The sequence below is a fragment of the Coregonus lavaretus genome (genome assembly GCF_964263955.1).
Source record: "Coregonus lavaretus genome assembly, chromosome: 14".
Taxonomy (NCBI): Eukaryota; Metazoa; Chordata; class Actinopteri; order Salmoniformes; family Salmonidae; genus Coregonus; species Coregonus lavaretus.
Genome location: NC_140001.1, coordinates 18,014,396 through 18,032,520, shown reverse-complemented (window position 1 = coordinate 18,032,520; position 18,125 = coordinate 18,014,396). Strand labels below are relative to the sequence as shown.

The 18,125-nt window shown below is 44.3% G+C and overlaps 1 protein-coding gene across 1 annotated transcript in view; it reads right to left on the bottom strand.

Annotated features, from left to right (window-relative positions):
• Positions 1 to 1,443: 1,443 nt before the first annotated feature.
• LOC311140926 (spermatid perinuclear RNA-binding protein-like) overlaps positions 1,444 to 18,125 on the bottom strand; it is a gene marked incomplete at both ends in the record, with an annotated part of 29,636 nt that continues 12,954 nt past the window's right edge. Inside the window, 15 exons of the mRNA XM_084176196.1 lie at positions 1,444 to 1,532; positions 2,460 to 2,510; positions 3,405 to 3,531; positions 3,664 to 3,804; positions 3,972 to 4,106; positions 4,739 to 4,906; positions 5,394 to 5,602; positions 7,879 to 7,962; positions 8,055 to 8,160; positions 9,340 to 9,437; positions 9,620 to 9,731; positions 9,991 to 10,086; positions 12,671 to 12,759; positions 16,653 to 16,797; positions 17,829 to 17,994. Coding sequence (XP_084032322.1) covers positions 1,444 to 1,532; positions 2,460 to 2,510; positions 3,405 to 3,531; positions 3,664 to 3,804; positions 3,972 to 4,106; positions 4,739 to 4,906; positions 5,394 to 5,602; positions 7,879 to 7,962; positions 8,055 to 8,160; positions 9,340 to 9,437; positions 9,620 to 9,731; positions 9,991 to 10,086; positions 12,671 to 12,759; positions 16,653 to 16,797; positions 17,829 to 17,994 — 1,816 coding nt within the window. The remainder of the gene's footprint in view (positions 1,533 to 2,459; positions 2,511 to 3,404; positions 3,532 to 3,663; positions 3,805 to 3,971; positions 4,107 to 4,738; positions 4,907 to 5,393; positions 5,603 to 7,878; positions 7,963 to 8,054; positions 8,161 to 9,339; positions 9,438 to 9,619; positions 9,732 to 9,990; positions 10,087 to 12,670; positions 12,760 to 16,652; positions 16,798 to 17,828; positions 17,995 to 18,125) is intronic.

Below are 18,125 nucleotides of genomic sequence, written 5' to 3'. Positions count from 1 at the left end.
TCTTACGAAGCCACTCCTTCGTTGCCCGGGCGGTGTGTTTGGGATCATTGTCATGCTGAAAGACCCAGCCACGTTTCATCTTCAATGCCCTTGCTGATGGAAGGAGGTTTTCACTCAAAATCTCACGATACATGGCCCCATTCATTCTTTCCTTTACACGGATCAGTCGTCCTGGTCCCTTTGCAGAAAAACAGCCCCAAAGCATGATGTTTCCACCCCCATGCTTCACAGTAGGTATGGTGTTCTTTTGATGCAACTCAGCATTCTTTGTCCTCCAAACACGACGAGTTGAGTTTTTACCAAAAAGTTATATTTTGGTTTCATCTGACCATATGACATTCTCCCAATCCTCTTCTGGATCATCCAAATGCACTCTAGCAAACTTCAGACGGGCCTGGACATGTACTGGCTTAAGCAGGGGGACACGTCTGGCACTGCAGGATTTGAGTCCCTGGCGGCGTAGTGTGTTACTGATGGTAGGCTTTGTTACTTTGGTCCCAGCTCTCTGCAGGTCATTCACTAGGTCCCCCCGTGTGGTTCTGGGATTTTTGCTCACCGTTCTTGTGATCATTTTGACCCCACGGGGTGAGATCGAGGGAGATTATCAGTGTTCTTGTATGTCTTCCATTTCCTAATAATTGCTCCCACAGTTGATTTCTTCAAACCAAGCTGCTTACCTATTGCAGATTCAGTCTTCCCAGCCTGGTGCAGGTCTACAATTTTGTTTCTGGTGTCCTTTGACAGCTCTTTGGTCTTGGCCATAGTGGAGTTTGGAGTGTGACTGTTTGAGGTTGTGGACAGGTGTCTTTTATACTGATAACAAGTTCAAACCGGTGCCATTAATACAGGTAACGAGTGGAGGACAGAGGAGCCTCTTAAAGAAGAAGTTACAGGTCTGTGAGAGCCAGAAATCTTGCTTGTTTGTAGGTGACCAAATACTTATTTTCCACCATAATTTGCAAATAAATTCATTAAAAATCCTACAATGTGATTTTCTGGAATTTTTTTCTCAATTTGTCTGTAATAGTTGACGTGTACCTATGATTAAAATTACAGGCCTCTCTCATCTTTTTAAGTGGGAGAACTTGCACAATTGGTGGCTGACTAAATACTTTTTTTCCCCCACTGTATCACATGAATATTGCAGTGTTGTGCCAAGTCCATTCCCAAACAACACATTTTCACTATTTCAAGTAGATATAAAGAGAGTCAAGTATTGCTACACATTTGAAAATTCCAACCCTGACGATGTTTTGCTTCTTCTTCTCGGATTGATGTCTGCTCAGAGAGATGGGTCCCGATTCTCCACCCTAGTGTGCACTTGCACAATACGGTAGAAAGGTGGAGAATCTGGACACAGACCTTAGTAAGGTAGATAAAGCCTGGTCAGACAGGAAACAGGAAGTTTCAAAATGTCAAGTCATCCCCCGCTGACTGTGGAGGTCAGAAGAAATCCTGAGGACCCAGGTGAATTATAATAGGAGTGGCAATTGTCTGTGGCTGGTAAAAGGCACTGTCAATGTACAAACCACCTAGACAGACAGACAGACAGACAGACAGAGAAGGGGAGGGAGCAGAGAGACCGTGGTTACAACCATGGCCTGTAGGAAGCAGTTACACACTAGACATGAGGCCATTTTTGGTCATGATAATGTGGTGTGATTCTGGAGTGATTTGCTGTGTTGGATTAGGTGAAGAATGGGAGAGGATTGCGGTGGAGATAAAGTGGTGACATGGGTCTCGCTGTGAATTTCAGAATGTTAGGCAGGTCACAAAGTACTGGTGCTCAACTGGTGAATATATATATATATTTTTTGTGTATATTTTACATTTACATTTTATCTCAAAATAAGTCTCAAACAACTCAAGTAATCAATTAAATGTATAGATTAGGAACAAAATACGTATTAATAACAAAAATGTATGGACAACCAATATCCAACAAACAAGATAGATTTTACAGTGCATTCATTCAAGTATTTTTGTACCCTTCAAAATATAACATAATTCCAAAGAAAAAACAAACTAACAAAATATTAAATCAAAACAATCCTATCGTATTTTTTTTAAGTTTCTCTGTCTAAGTTGTACACATAGGGGTGAAAAGCTGTCCTAAATCGTGTAGTAGTGGTGGGAGACAGTGAAGACTGTGGACAATTGTAGAACAGGGAACATTACTGAGGGCATTCTTGAGCAAAAACCTACAAAGAAAATAAAACAAACGTAGTCTATCCATTCAAATTAAACTTAGAACATAGTCTAGCCCTGTGTATCCGCCAAGTGGGCTGTATCGCTAAAGAGAAAAAATGGAAAGGTGCGGATTAAATGTGGATCTCACATTTGACTGTTCTGTGTCTGACCACCCTCATTAAGAAATCAGGAAACCAGAAAATGGAAAGGTGAGCTGGAACAACAAGCACATGCATGACACTGTCTAGTAGCTGCTGGCCCCTGCTTACCATAGGCAGGGAAGGGAGCTGCAGGACCATAGCCATATGGAGCTCCATAGTCTGAAAACAGAGGTCAAAGAACTTGGGTTACAGGAGCATTATTTATACACTGAGTATACCAAACATTAGGAACATCTTCCTAATACTCCAGATGCATGACCTCCCAGTAATTTATTGGGTAAAAAACCACCAACGTTTCGGCATTACTGTGCCTTGTGAAGAAGGCACAGTAATGCCGAAACGTTGGTGGTTTTTTACCCCATAGATTAATGGGAGGTTATACATATGGAGTGTGTGACTCTTTGTTTTTATAGCTTACAGTTTATTCACCGTTAGTCAGCACCTCTACATACACTAAATAATTTTCTCTGAGAGTGTGCCAGCTCATGCTTTTATTAGACATTCTTGATACACACAGGAAACTGTTCAGTGTGAAAAACCAAGCAGCGTTGCAGTTCTTGACACACACCGGTGCGCCTGGCACCTACTACCATACCCCGTTCAAAGGCACTTAAATATTTTGTCTTGTTCATTCACCCTCAAAATGGCACATACACAATCCATGTCTCAAGGCTTAAAAGTCCTTCTATAACCAGTCTCCTCCACTTCATCTACACTGATTGAAGTGGATTTAACAAGGTGACATCAATAACGTCATAGCTTTCAACTGGATTCACCTGGTCAGTCTGTCATGGAAAGAGCAGATGTTCTTAATGTTTTGTATACTCAGTGTATAGCGACAACCTAACAGACACCAGGATTGGAGTCAATTCCATTTAAATTCCAGTCAATTCAGAAAGTAAAACAAATTCCAAAAAAATCTAAATGTTCCCAATTTAAAAGCACTGAAGAGAATTGGAATTCCAGTGTTCTTCCTGTATTGACTGGAATTTAAATGGAATTGACCCCAACCCTGACGGACCACGCACTTACACACCAAGCCCCTGGTCTTACCTAGTGGGAGGTACCCATGGGTAGGAGGAGCGCTGATGTAGGGTGCTCTGTGCATCACTGGCCTGCTTCTAGGCCTGCTGTGGGCATGGACTGGGATAGACACGGTTGACGACACAGTTCTCGTCACCTGCAAACACACACATTCATTACGGTTATGGCATCACCTTTCCACACATTTCTTTACATTCGGACGTATGCTGCAGGACTAATATGCTAATATGAATTATATGGATGTGCTGACTGATGTTTTTCCACTCACCGGTGTGGTGGGCCTCCTTTTCTTGTTGCGGGGGTCTTTTGAATCAGAGAAGAGTCTCTTCAAAGCAGCGAGGGCGGCACTAGCCTTTGCTGCTTTCTTATTGGGCCCAGAGCCTCGGAACTTCTGTTTATCAACTTCCACCTACAGTACACACCACATACTGTCAATCATTCAGAACTACATTAGGGCCATTTCACTGCCCAGTGAAATAGCAGGGCTCTAGATTAGTTTTTCCTGTCAGATGAAAATAATGTAAAGTAAAAAGTCAAGCAAGTGCTAGGCTGTCGTGTGTGCGTGTGGATAAAGACCTCTATGATGAAGCGTTTGTCATAGCTGCCGCCAGTCTCTGATATGAGTTGGTACTTCAGGCCTCTGCGTTTCTCGTTCAGCTCCATCACTGGGTTCTTGCCCCCTGCCGTGAGGAGAGGGCCGGGGATGCGGGCCTAGGGACAATAATAGGGGGGAAATCACTACCTCTGTATAGTTCAACTGAGCACTGTTGTTAGAGATGAGTCCAGTCGGTGAACCACACAAAACATTCATTAGGGATGTACACCAATCTAACATATAAGCAATCACAATGAAAGTCAACAGACAATCTGGACCTGAATACTGAGTTTTCAAATTCTGCTATGATATAGAACAAGTAGTCATGTTAGTGTGACGGTTGTGTGGTTACCTCGTGTTGTTAGTGTGACGGTTGTGTGGTTACCTCGTGTTGTTAGTATGACGGTTGTGTGGTTACCTCGTGTTGTTAGTGTGACGGTTGTGTGGTTACCTCGTGTTGTTAGTGTGACGGTTGTGTGGTTACCTCGTGTTGTTAGTGTGACGGTTGTGTGGTTACCTCGTGTTGTTAGTGTGACGGTTGTGTGGTTACCTTGTGTTGTTAGTGTGACGGTTGTGTGGTTACCTTGTGTTGTTAGTGTGACGGTTGTGTGGTTACCTTGTGTTGTTATTGTGACGGTTGTGTGGTTACCTCGTGTTGTTAGTGTGACGGTTGTGTGGTTACCTTGTGTTGTTAGTGTGGCGGTTGTGTGGTTACCTTGTGTTGTTAGTGTGACGGTTGTGTGGTTACCTCGCATGTGTCTGTGGAGGAGCTGACAGAGTTGCTTCTGGAGCTGGTGGACATTCTGTCGTTTCTCTCACTTATGTGGTTGCGTCCCTCGCCGTCAGACCTCTCGTCAGCACTCAGGGAGTCCAGGTCCACATCGAAGCCAGCTGGGTAACCAAGAGCCTGTAGGACCTGGAGAACATCAGCAAGAGGACCATAAAGGGGTGGTCAAATAATATGCACTGTAAGATCTAGAGGAGCAGCACTTGCTATCATGGTAGAGCGCACACAACAGTTTTGTCATATCTGCCATGAGTCAATGTAATACTGTCCGTGTCACAGTGCATGTACAGATGATTCTACATCTTTGTTCAAAATCCACTTCTCTGTCCTCTGCCTGTCCTAACTGTTAGTCTTCATCCTCTCGTAACATGTATTCCATTCACAGGAGGCTGCTGAGGGATAAACAAATGGAATCACAGGAGGTTGTTGGCACCTTAATTGGGAGAATGGGCTCATAATAATGTCCGGAACGGAGCAAATGGAATGGCATCTTATTCCATACCACTGATTCCGCTCCAGCCATTACCACAAGCCCATTCTCCCCAATTAAGGTGCCACCAACCTCCTGTGATTCCATTTGTTTATCCCATGACATTTAAAGAAATAGGTTTGTTACCTTAAGTGCTACTTTTAGTTTGGCAGTCTTCTTGGAAGCGCCAGAGGCCTCGTGGACAGTGCCCTGGATGTCCACAGACATGGTAAAGACTGGAGAGTGGACCTGGCCGGACTGGGACAACAGCTTGTACTGCAGCCCCGGGTGGACCTGGTTCAGTCTCATCAGGGCATTCATGGGGTGGTTGGGGTCCGTCATCTCACTGTCCAGAACTAGGAGGAGGAAACAAGGAGACCACACAGGCTTTCAATAACATCAATCAAAAGTATGTGGTACATTGTGATTCTGAACAACTGAGTAGCTTCATTCTGTACAGTACTTTCTAGGTCTAATTCTGTACTAGATCAGCACGGCAGGTGTTCAAGGTGTGTTCTAATCTAAATACCCAGGCAGACGCGGAGTAATATTGAGGGAGGGAACAGGTGTGTCAGAGTGGGAGGTGGTGGTAATACATGGAGAGCGTCCTGTAATGTAGGTAGGGTGTCCTGTAATGTATTGAGCATTCGGAAAGTATTCAGACCCCTTGACTTTTTCCACATTTTGTTACGTTACAGCCTTATTCTAAAATTGATGAATTTTTTTTCTACACACAATACCCCATAATGACAACGCAAAAACAGGTTCATGGAAAATCTTACAAAATAAGTATTCAGACCCTTTACTCAATACTTTGTTGAAGCACCTTTGGCAGTGATTACAGCAGAGTCTTCTTGGGTATGACGCTACAAGCTTGAAACACCTGTATTTGGGGAGTTTCTCCCATTCTTCTCTGCAGATCCTCTCAAGCTCGGTCAGGTTGGATGGGGAGCGTCACTGCACAGCTATTTTCAGGTCTCTCCAGAGATGTTAGCTCTGGTATCATGTCCGGGCTCTGGCTGGGCCACTCAAGGACATTCAGAGACTTGTCACGAAGCCACTCTTGCGTTGTCTTGGCTGTGTGCTTAGGGTCGTTGTCCTGTTGGAAGGTAAACCTTGGCAACAGTTTGAGGTCCTGAGTGCTCTGGAGCAGATTTTCATCAAGGATCTCTCTGTACTTTGCGCCGTTCATCTTTCCCTCGATCCTGACTAGTCTCCCAGTCCCTGCCGCTGAAAAACATCCCCACAGCATGATGCTGCCACCACCATGTTTCACCGTAGGGATGGTGCCAGGTTTCCTCCAGATGTGACGCTTGGCATTCAGGCCAAAGAGTTCAATCTTGGTTTCATCAGACCAGAATCTTGTTTCTCATGGTCTGAGAGTATTTAGATGTCTTTTGGCAAACTCCAAGCGGACTGTCATGTGCCTTTTACTGAGGAGTGGCTTCCGTCTGGCCACACTACCATAAAGGCCTGATTGGAGGAGTGCTGCAGAGATGGTTGTCCTTCTGGAAGGTTCTCCCATCTTCACAGAGGAACTCTGGAGCTCTGTCAGAGTGCCCTTCGGTCACCTCCCTGACCAAGGCTCTTCTCCCCCGATTGCTCAGTTTGGCTGGGCAACAAGCTCTAGGAAGGGTCTTGGTGGTTCCAAACTTCTTCCATTTAAGAATGAAGGAGGCCACTGTGTTCTTGGGGACCTTCAATATGCATAAATTTTTTAGTACCCTTCCCCAGATCTGTGCCTCGACACAATCCTGTCTCAGAGCTCTACGGACAACTCCTTCGACCTCATGGCTTGGTTTTTGCTCTAACATGCACTGTCAACCATGGGACCTTATATAGACAGGTGTGTGCCTTTCCAAATCATGTCCAATCAATTGAATTTACCACAGGTGGACTCCAATCAAGTTGTAGAAACATCTCAAGGATGATCAATGGAAACAGGATGCACCTGAGCTCAATTTCGAGTCTGTAAATAAGGTATTTCTGTTTAAATGTTTATAATAAATGTGCAAAACATTTTTTTTTAAACGGTTTTCACTTTGTCATTATTGGGTATTGTGTGTAGATTGATGAGGAAAACAATATTTGAATCAATTTTAGAATAAGGCTATAACGTAACAAAACAAAGGGTCTGAATACTTTCCGAATGCACTATAGGTAGGGTGTCCTGTGAGAGGTAGGGTTTCCTGTGAGAGGTAGGGTGTCCTGTGAGAGGTAGGGTGTCCTGTGAGAGGTAGGGTGTCCTGTGAGAGGTAGAGAGATAATTGTGTGAGACTGCCTGGAGGGGGGGATTAATCCCCAGTCCATTTCAACTCCCATCTCTCAGTCACCTGCTTTGAACTGTGGGAAATTAAAGCCCTGTGGGATTGGTGTCACAGTGAGGGGGTATTTAATTACATCCTTACTAGTCATGAGGGGTGGGTGAGAGGTGGTATGGGATGAATACCCCACTCAAAATGCTGTTTTTGAGTAATGACATTCTGGAATGTACCAGAGTTCTTGTATGGTCAATGGGCATAGGCTGATCTTCAGAAATACTATGCTTCTACATTACTTCAAGTTGTTCTCCAGGCTGAATAGAGAGGAAAAGGATTCAGATCAGTTGAGCCAGAGCAACAGTGAATCTGACCTCTCATCAGGTTGTGTTTCATCTTCTTGAAGACTTGTCTGTCGTAAGTGTGTCCATCTTCATGCTGCCTTTTCTGACAGGTTCCTGTGGAACACAAAGTATGGATTCACCTTCAGGAGAGCAGATACCACCTGAGATCTCTGTATTTACACACACTCACATGTGGATACACACACCTTTTTTGTCTAACCCTGAGAGTCTGTGTGAGGGTTTGGTTGGAGGGAGAGGATTCATATTCAGAACCTTATAAAGCTGTCCGAAGGCCAGGAGACGTAGCGCATGCTGAAACACACAGAATAAACACAGTATTAAAACACCACACAGAATGAGGGCACAAAACTAGAGTCAAAAACACCCACAACCCCTCTAGGAAAGAGTGACACTAGAAATACCTACTAGGATGTAATTAACTTTTGAATTAAATGGAAAATTATCAAAAATGTGATTAAAATTTGTATTTGGCCTTACTGCTATTAGCCCCTACAAAAACAGCTTCACTACATGGAACAGATAGTCCCCCACCCAAAATAACTAAAGGAAGTTTGTTCTGAACTCTCTATCCTACATCTGAGTTTTTTTTTTTTTAACATGTATTTAACCCCTTATTTTTGTCACTAAACAGTCTCCATATATACACAGTACTTCCATACATTTCTTTGAACTGGTACCGGGGGAACTTCAGATGAGTCTTGTGAGGCCTGTGGGCGTCTCACCTTTACACAGATGGGTCATACCTGTTTTTTTTTGTTGCCCAAACCGTTCGGACGCTACAGACGTCTTTGTGAGAAGACCGATTTTTGGGATGTCTGACAAACAGCGCTCTAGCTCCGTCACCACAGATGCGGAAGTGCGACATAGGCAGATGCAGTGGATTGAGACGCATCCAATGCAGATATATTTAGCTTAAACCGTCAGATGTTATGGGGAAATCGACTTTAGGGGGTTAAGTCATTTTATTGGATTGGAAAAAGTTTTTACATTGGGAGCAGATTCACACTCACAACAACGTCGACTTACTGTACAGTGCAAGGACGAACAGATTTCATCCTGTCTGGAGCGAGAAATGGAGAGATCCTCACCTTCCTCTACCATCCCTATACCATCACATTGCAATCTGCTCAGGGCCAGGGGCAGTCTAGAAGTGTTTCATGTAGTAAGCAGCACTAAGCACTGCTGGTGTGCAGGGAGTGCTTTCCCACGCTCATTAGTGGGCTCATCGTCAGTCTCCTCTCCTCAGCTCCAAGGGGCTGTAGAGGTAGAGTCTGAAGTGCTGCAGTAGCACTGATCTAACGACAGACCTGGACTGGGCCTCTGGAGTGGCCGTACCAACATCATCCAATCAATGTTGGGGGGAAGGTAACAACGAGGAGAGCAGTGTAATTTATTTCCTGATATATACAAGTCTGACTTTACAGTATTGTAGGTGTGTAAATGTCTAGATGTATTGTTAAGGTGTCTCACCTGTGCGTTGTGAGTGATAGCCTCAGCCTGTTGGCCAGTGATCACTGACAAGGTGTCTGTTGGCTCCATCTCACAGGGGTCGTGAACTCCCGGCCCATCTGGAACAGCAGTCAAAAATCAACATTCAAAAAGCTTCTTACATTGTCTGGGCTTACTGGGCTAGTGAATGGATGAGTCATATTTTTATTTAACCTTTATTTAACCAGAAAGTCCCAATTAAATGCAGACCACTTTCCCAGGGGAGATCTGGATATAAAACCTCCTAGTCCCTGTGACTAACCTGGGAGGAGGATCCCTGAGGCGATGCACTCCATGACCCTGCGCAGGGCCTCTCCGGGCCCCAGGGGCCGGTTACAGGTGGCTATGGCCTTCTCACAGATCAGCTCTATGGGCTGTCGAGAGAGAGAGAATAGATAGAGAGAGAAAGAGAACAGATCAGCTCTATGGGCTGTAGGGGGAGAGAGGGAGAGAGACAACAGATCAGCTCTATAGGAGGGAGAGAGACAACAGATCAGCTGTATGGGGGGGGAGAAAGAGAGAGAAATATATGTTCTCTTTCTCTATCTGTTCTCGATGACATCAACATGTACAGCACAAAATATACATTATGTACTCTCACACACCTCTTCCTCCTCTCCCTGGACCACTTACCCATCCTTTGAGAGGCTCCCACACAGTTTGTCTGTTGCACATGTCTCTGAGAATACGCATGACGATGACACATGACTTCAGATCTGTCACTCTGGCCTACATGGGGGAGCGACAAGACAATGTGAACATACTCTAAATACGTTTAAAGTCCAGTGATGCTAAAAACAACATGTACAGTCTACCAAAAGGATTCCTCAATCCTTCAGTCATACAAAGGATATTAGGGGAGAGTGGGGTAAGTTGAGCCAAATGGGTAAGTTGAGCCAAACTTGTTTCTAGGAAACCATAAAACAAAATTAGTCATTTGACCAAATATTTAGGAAGAGGTCATCATTTCATGGAGTGTGAAGGAAGAAAACACATGGAAAAAGTAGTAAGTAAGTTAGGTCCCCAAAAATTATTTTCACCAAGTCAAATGAATTTGTGTTAGCGGTTACTCAACAAAAATATAAACGCAACATGTAAAGTGTTGGTCCCATTTTTCATGAGCTGAAATAAAAGATCCCAGAAATGTTCCATACGCACAAAAAGGTTATTTCGCTAAAATGTTTTGCCCAAATTTGTTTACATCACTGTAAGTGAGCATTTCTCCTTTGCCAAGATAATCCATCCACCGAACAGGTGTGGCATATCAAGAAGCTGATTAAACAGCATGATCATTACACAGGTGCACCTTGTGCTGGGGACAATAATAATCATCATCATCATCACAACACCATGCCACAGATTCCTCAAGTTTTGAGGGTGCATGCAGTTGGCATGCTGACTAAGAATGTCCACCAGAGATGTTGGCAGAGAACTGAATGTTCATTTCAACATCTTTTTAGAGAATTTGGCAGTACGTCCAACCGGCCTGACAACCGCAGACAACGTGTAACCACGCCAGCCCAGGACCTCCACATCTGGCTTCTTCACCTGCGGGATTGTCTGAGACCAGCCACCAGACAAAAGATGAAACTGTGGGTTTGCACAACTGAAGAATGTCTGCACAAACTGTCAGAAACCGTCTCAGGGAAGCTCATTTTTATATGCCATTTAGCAGACGCTTTTATCCAAAGCAACTTACAGTTATGTGTGCATACATTTTTACGTATGGGTGGTCCCGGGGATCGAACCCACTACCATCTGCGTGCTCGTTGTCCTCACCAGGGTCTTGACCGGACTGCAGTTCGGCGTCGTAACAGACTTCAGCTCACCTTCGATGTCAACTGGCATGCTGTAGAAGTGTGCTCTTCACTGATGAATCCCGGCTTCAACTGTACCGTGCAGATGGCAGACAGAGTATATGGCGTCGTGTGGGCGAGCGGTTTGCTGATGTCAACGTTGTGAAGAGAGTGGCGGTGGGGTTATGGTATGGACAGACATAAGTTACGGACAACAAACACAATTGTATTTTATCGATGGCAATTTGAATGCATAGAGATATCATTACGGGATCCTGAGGCCCATTGTCATGCCATTCATCCACTGCCATCACCTCATGTTTCAGCATGATAATGCACGGCCCCATGTCCCAAAGATCTGTAAACAATTCCTGGAACATTAAAATGTCCCAGTTCTTCCATGGCCTGCATACTCACCAGACATGTTACACATTGAGCATGTTTGGGATGCTCTGGATCAACGTGTACGACAGCATTTTCCAGTTCCCAACAATATCCAGCAACTTCGCACAGCCATTGAAGAGGAGTGAGACAACATTCCACAGGCCACAATCAACAGCCTGATCAACTCTATGCGAAAAAGATGTGTCGCGCTGCTTGAGGCAAATGGTCACACCAGATACTGACTGGTTTTCTGATCCACGCCCCTACCTTATTTTTAAGGTATCTGTGACCAACAGATGCATATCTGTATTCCCAGTCAAGTGAAATCCATAGATTAGGGCCTGATTAATTTATTTCAATTGACTGATTTCCATATGAACTGTAACTCATGTTGCATTTATATTATTTTTAGTGTAGATCATTTTAAGATTGTTCTATACATCATCTATAAGCTACAATATGAAAGTGCATTCTTGTAGCTGTGTGGGCTAATATAGTATAAACGTTTGCATTGCATTAAGTTGAGCCAATAGCCATGGGGTAAGTTGAACCAATGGCACATGTTATCTTCCCAGGCGTAATGCAAGGCATTATCGCTGTGATATGAGGTAACAACAGGGCCTATGTTAAAAGTGTTAAGAAAGTACAACGTGTTTGTTAGGCGTTAAGGCTGTGTTAAAATATGCTTAAAATTATTAAAATCGACAAAAATGCAATTGTGATTGTGTTGAATTGTGTTTGGGAAATAAAGATAGACATGGTTGTAAAAAGGTAGTGTTAATATTTCATTCAGGACAGAAATGTGTAGGCGGTTTAACTTACCCCATACTCGGGGGTAAGTGGTGCCAAGATACCACTTTTTTGAACAAGCATGTTTTAATCTGTAATGTTTACATTCATTCTGATTTTTCCAGGGATACAAAACATCCTGAAATATATGTAGATATATTTTTGAGAAAGAATGCTAGATTTCCCTTGACGGAGTGATGCTGAATGTAAAACATTTCAAAACTTAGCCCACTCTCCCCTAAGCCATTTAATGTTCCCCAAATATCCCCCTAAGGAGCAAACTGTTCAATATGAATGAGATATGAATTGAATATCAAACCATAAAATCAGAACAGATGTCCCACCTGGAACCATTTGGTGTGTCTGAGTGTTGCCAGGGCGGCCTGGCACCGTCGCCCGTCCAGCACCTCATCAAACTCCTCCACGCCTTTCTCTGGAGAGAGGGACGGGATGAGGACACGTATTGTGTTGGCCTAGTGGACCTTCAGAAAGACTGCCACACAGACACAGGCTGCATCTGAAATGGTACCCTATTACCTATGCAGGCGCTGGTAAAAAGTAGAGCACTTTAGGGAATAGGCTGCCATTTAGGATGTATCCACAGACACACAGGCAAGTTTAGGGAATAGGGTGCCATTTAGGACAGATACCCTACAGGCAAGTAGGGTGGCCGGCTATAATTAGCATCCCACTGATCTGATAGAATGAGTTGAGGGGAAATTCTAGAGTTTGAAAGTTTCTGTGATTTTTCCCCTCCTGCACAGAAGCTGAAAGAACTGTTACAGGAGTAAATGTGAGCACATGCATGCTTCTGCTGTGGCCCTGCCGGATGGACACTCAGTCTGGATGCAGTTCAGTGGCACTGAGATGGCTTCACCACCAGATTAGTGTGTTGTCAGTTCAGTGCAGGACAACGAAAATGAGAGCATGGCCACATCTCAGGACACATGACAGATTTTTTAGATGGGAAGAATGTAAGGGGATAATGTCTGGAGATTAGTTCTGTAACTATTGTCTCGAGGATCTCAAGGATGTTTAGAGAAGTAGTTGGAAAGCCTTGGAATTGAAATTGTAAAATGGAATTGAGTCATAATTCAATTAGTTTGTCATGTATTGTAGTAGGACGCCATGCTAGTATTTTCTGTCTTGCAGGTCGATCAGATGTTTATGTTTACTAAAGAGTTTCCACACAGGCTTCCTGTGGGATCAACCCCGCCGTGCCATGGCTGGAACTGAGCCGTGGGAGAAAATAAAACGCAACGGCAGAACGATAGAACATAAACATCAGAGTGAGGACGCCACCCTAGAAAGAAAGTGAAGGCTCAGTTTCTCGGGAGCAGCTAGCTAGGAGGTGATTGCTCTGGGCCGAACAAACGGACTGCAGACCACACTAAAGAACTCCGAGCTTAGTAAGAGAGATAACCTCTCCATCTCCCCCATCTCCCCCAAATAAGTTATGTGGCAAATTGGCAATGGAATTCACATTCAATTACAACATCTACTGTATATAGGCCTGCAGCTAGAACCACAACCAATACTGGCTATTTCAAAAAGGTACAAAAAGATCGCCCCACTCCACACAATCAAATGCCTTTTTGGCATTAATTACATTAGCTCGTACCTCTTATTTTAGAATGAGCAATTGTATTTTTTGATGGATAATTGACTCCAACCGTTGGGACAGATTCTCGCAAATATTTATATAAATGCCGACTAATGAAATTGGACGGTAAGATCCACTTATTTTTAGGTTTTAAATGTTAATTCCTTGCTTGGTTTATTGAACTGGGGAAAATAGAGCGAGTTGGAAATCAAATTGCTTTTCTGATTTCTTCAATGGCGAATTCTTGTTCTAAGATCATTAGCTTTTTAATTTAGTGGCCACACTGGCCATTTCAAATGTATGGCTAGTAGCCATGTGCAGCAGTATACTGTATTTACGGAAGGGTTTGTAAGAGCACTCTGTGTGTGGTTTTGCAGATCGTTGCTGTAGAGTCCATTGTGAAAGCTGAACAGGTTGGAAGAGGTGGAGGACTAACAGACGAGCCAATGAGAGACACAGGCCAGGGTCAACCAGTATCACAACATAGGGTCATTCCGTGTCCCACATCCTAATAGTATACTGATGGCCTTCATGGTCTGAGCCAGGGGATAAAGTACAGGATCTGCTAAGGATCTTGGCCCAGGGACTGCAAGGACATAAATAGGACAATAGAGGCACTGAATATACACTATATCTCAATCCTTTCAGGATTTCTCAGGGATTTTTTGTGATATTTGCTGCGGCAATATGAGATTGTCCAAGAAACCAGGCGAATGGAACCTCATGAGCCCTTCCTATGTAGAACTTTCTCTCCACCAGCGGCAGGTCATGAAGAAGCCATCAATCATAAGTACCACATTCCAATAAGACAACCCCAATGAGTGCTCCCGGGCATCATCAGCTTAGATTTTGATTCGTGACCAAAAACCAAAGAAAATTAATACCACTGACTTTACAACATGAAGTTATGGGATGTCATTCTGAGCAGATCAACTGCAAAGTTAGAGAGAGGCCTCGAATATCAATGTGCATAGACCACCAGTCTTCAACAAATTACAAAATATGGTGAATATCGGGAGTCAAGAAGGCAGTTGGATACCAGTTTGTGTCTGTCTTTTGTCGGCTCTGAAATGGACATGGACCAGAATTTCATGGTATACAGTAACCCAGAGAAGAGAAGTACAGTGAACAGAAGGGGGGAGAGGAGCGATGTCTAGGGCTAGACAGAGAGTGGTTTTATAAGGGGAGCCCCTTGTACCCAGGCGTCCTGCGCTGGGCCTCGTAGCTAGGCTGGCTCCCAGCACGGGGCTCCCAGGTTTGTTAATCCACAGAAGCTGGGCTGGAGTGCTGTGGTAAAATATAGACATTTGCAGATATACTCCCAAAAATTAAATGGAGAGAACTGTTTCGGGGCAATGTGCCTTCCTCAGGGTTGAGGATGCTATGGTAAGTACCACAACTAGTTGTGAGGCCAGACGGAACCTTAGAAATATAATCCTAATTCAAATTCTATGGATAGAACAAACTACAGTATAGTCAGTCAATGTTCTGCTTGGGTTGTTCCCCAAAACTAGAGGTTGCCGGATAACTTGTGCTGGCATATTGTATTGGTTACTTATTTGCTTGTGCTGTGTGGAGTATTGGGAGGCTTAGGACAAATCTTTCTCTCCTAGAATTTATCTGCTCCAGTATTTTAGACTTAACACTCAATGCACTATTTATGCTGCAACGACCTTTTGTACAGAATGCTGACAACCTTCCTTTCAGTCTCCCCCAGTGGGGTCGACACACTACAATAGGTGTTACATAATGGCTGCTCTTCACGCCTGACTCACCTTTCATTCATTTTTAAAAAATCACAGCATAAGCACTCCTCTCAGTCTCCAGTTTCCCACTAACTGGATGTTGGGGAAGGATAGAATAAGCACCCAGACTCTCTGTTAGACAAGAATGATGAGACAGAATGCTGTAGGAGAAACCCGAGCAGAGACAGCTCTTTTTACACTTGCTGTATCCCAACAGAGCTACGCTTTCAGCTCTTACCACAGAGACACTTAACAGATTCACGTCCCTCCCCTTTCTCCTGACCACTCCAACCCCCCCCATCACCCTCCCTTGTCTCCTTTCTCCACACCCCGTTCCACTCATCTTTCCCCTTTGCTTTGTACTACCCTCATTCCTGCAGTCTCCCTACTTCGCCTCTTCCTCCTCTTTCCTTTGCTCCCCCACCTCTCCTCATCCTCCTCTCTCTCTCTCAACTCTGCCTTGCTAATTTAAGGAGAGGACCACAATGGAAATAAGGGTTAATGTTTTACTGTGTACATCCTTAATAGATTTTAAAAGCATATTATGTTGTCTCCAGCAGAAACAGTTATGTTTGTTATAATTATTGGATAAAATCATACATTCAAATCATTAATTCCTTCAAAGGTTAAATAAGACAGAAAAAACATCTCATGGCGAGGACAGACAGAGGGGTAAATACCTTGGTCTGTGGCAGTGTGTTCGTCTCTCATGGCCAAAGAGGACAGACAAAGGGGTAAATACCTTGGTCTGTGGCAGTGTGTTCGTCTCTCATGGTGAGGACAGACCGAAGGGGTAAATACCTTGGTCTGTGGCAGTGTGTTCGTCTCTCATGGTGAGGACAGACCAAAGGGGTAAATACCTTGGTCTGTGGCAGTGTGTTCGTCTCTCATGGTGAGGACAGACCGAAGGGGTAAATACCTTGGTCTGTGGCAGTGTGTTCGTCTCTCATGGTGAAGACAGACCGAAGGGGTAAATACCTTGGTCTGTGGCAGTGTGTTCTTCTCCCATGGCCAGAGAGGACAGGGTGATCTTCAGGGTGAATTTGGGGTCGTTGGTGTTGACCACCCGGATGGCTGACTCCGACACGCTCGACCGCACCTCATACTTGTCCTCTGTCAGCGTCTGAAAGGGCAACCAACCAGGGTTGAGGCAGATCATAAGCCAGCTGTGGCAGGTTCAACACATTTACATCACACACACTATTATATTACTAATGTTTCAACTTTATAGGCATCATACTAAAACTTCCAATTCGATTTTCTTTGCATGGCATCTTATTTTGTCTTTCCAGTTTTGTAGTGATTATGTTCAAAAGGAGAAAGATTCAGGTGTATTATCTAGTCTTGTAGCTAGTTCCTTTGAAGAATGAACCATCTCTCCACTTCTGTGACAACCTCTCTCCACCCCCTGTGCTGAGAAGCCGAAAGGTGCAAATGGAATTGTCCCTTGATGTTAACCTGCACAGGTTGGGGGTGTATTTAACTGGCTGATGTGGAGGGGGGAGCACGGGGAGACCGTGTACAGTACAGTAGTCAGCTCTGCAAAGCACTAGAAACTGCAGTGGTGGGTGTAGTCAGGTCTGCACTACATTACATTACAGAAAGCAGTGGTGGATGTAGTCAGGTCTGCACTACATTACATTACAGAAAGCAGTGGTGGAGGTAGTCAGGTCTGCACTACATTACAGAAAGCAGTGGTGGAGGTAGTCAGGTCTGCACTACATTACAGAAAGCAGTGGTGGAGGTAGTCAGGTCTGCACTACATTACAGAAAGCAGTGGTGGAGGTAGTCAGGTCTGCACTACATTACAGAAAGCAGTGGTGGAGGTAGTCAGGTCTGCACTACATTACAGAAAGCTGTGGTGGAGGTAGTCAGGTCTGCACTACATTACAGAAAGCAGTGGTGGAGGTAGTCAGGTCTGCACTACATTACAGAAAGCAGTGGTGGAGGTAGTCAGGTCTGCACTAAATTACAGAAAGCTGTGGTGGAGGTAGTCTCAGGTCTGCACTACATTACAGAAAGCAGTGGTGGTAGGCTCAGGTCTGCACTGCACTACCTAAAGGAGTGGTATTCGGAACTCACATTGGATAATGCGCCATCCCATCAATTTTAAAATGTTACAGTTACATGTAAAATGCTTGAGTGAAAACAGACCTGTAGTTGCACAGGCAGGTTGGCGCTGACAGTGTACAGCAGTAATTTGGTGGGTTTGTCTCTGCACATCAGGACCAGCTCCAAGTCCATGTCTCCTTTAACCAGGAGGCCCTTTGCCACAAGACCCACACGCACAACCCCACACAGGATCGACGCACTCTGGGGCCTGGTTTGGTTAGAGCAGAGCAGTAATCAGCCACATAACACTAGTTTAAAAGGATGCCATTAACAGTGGAAATAAAAAACATTTGCTTTCAGACGCTCGTCATATGTTGAAATTACATTTATGTAGCCTAC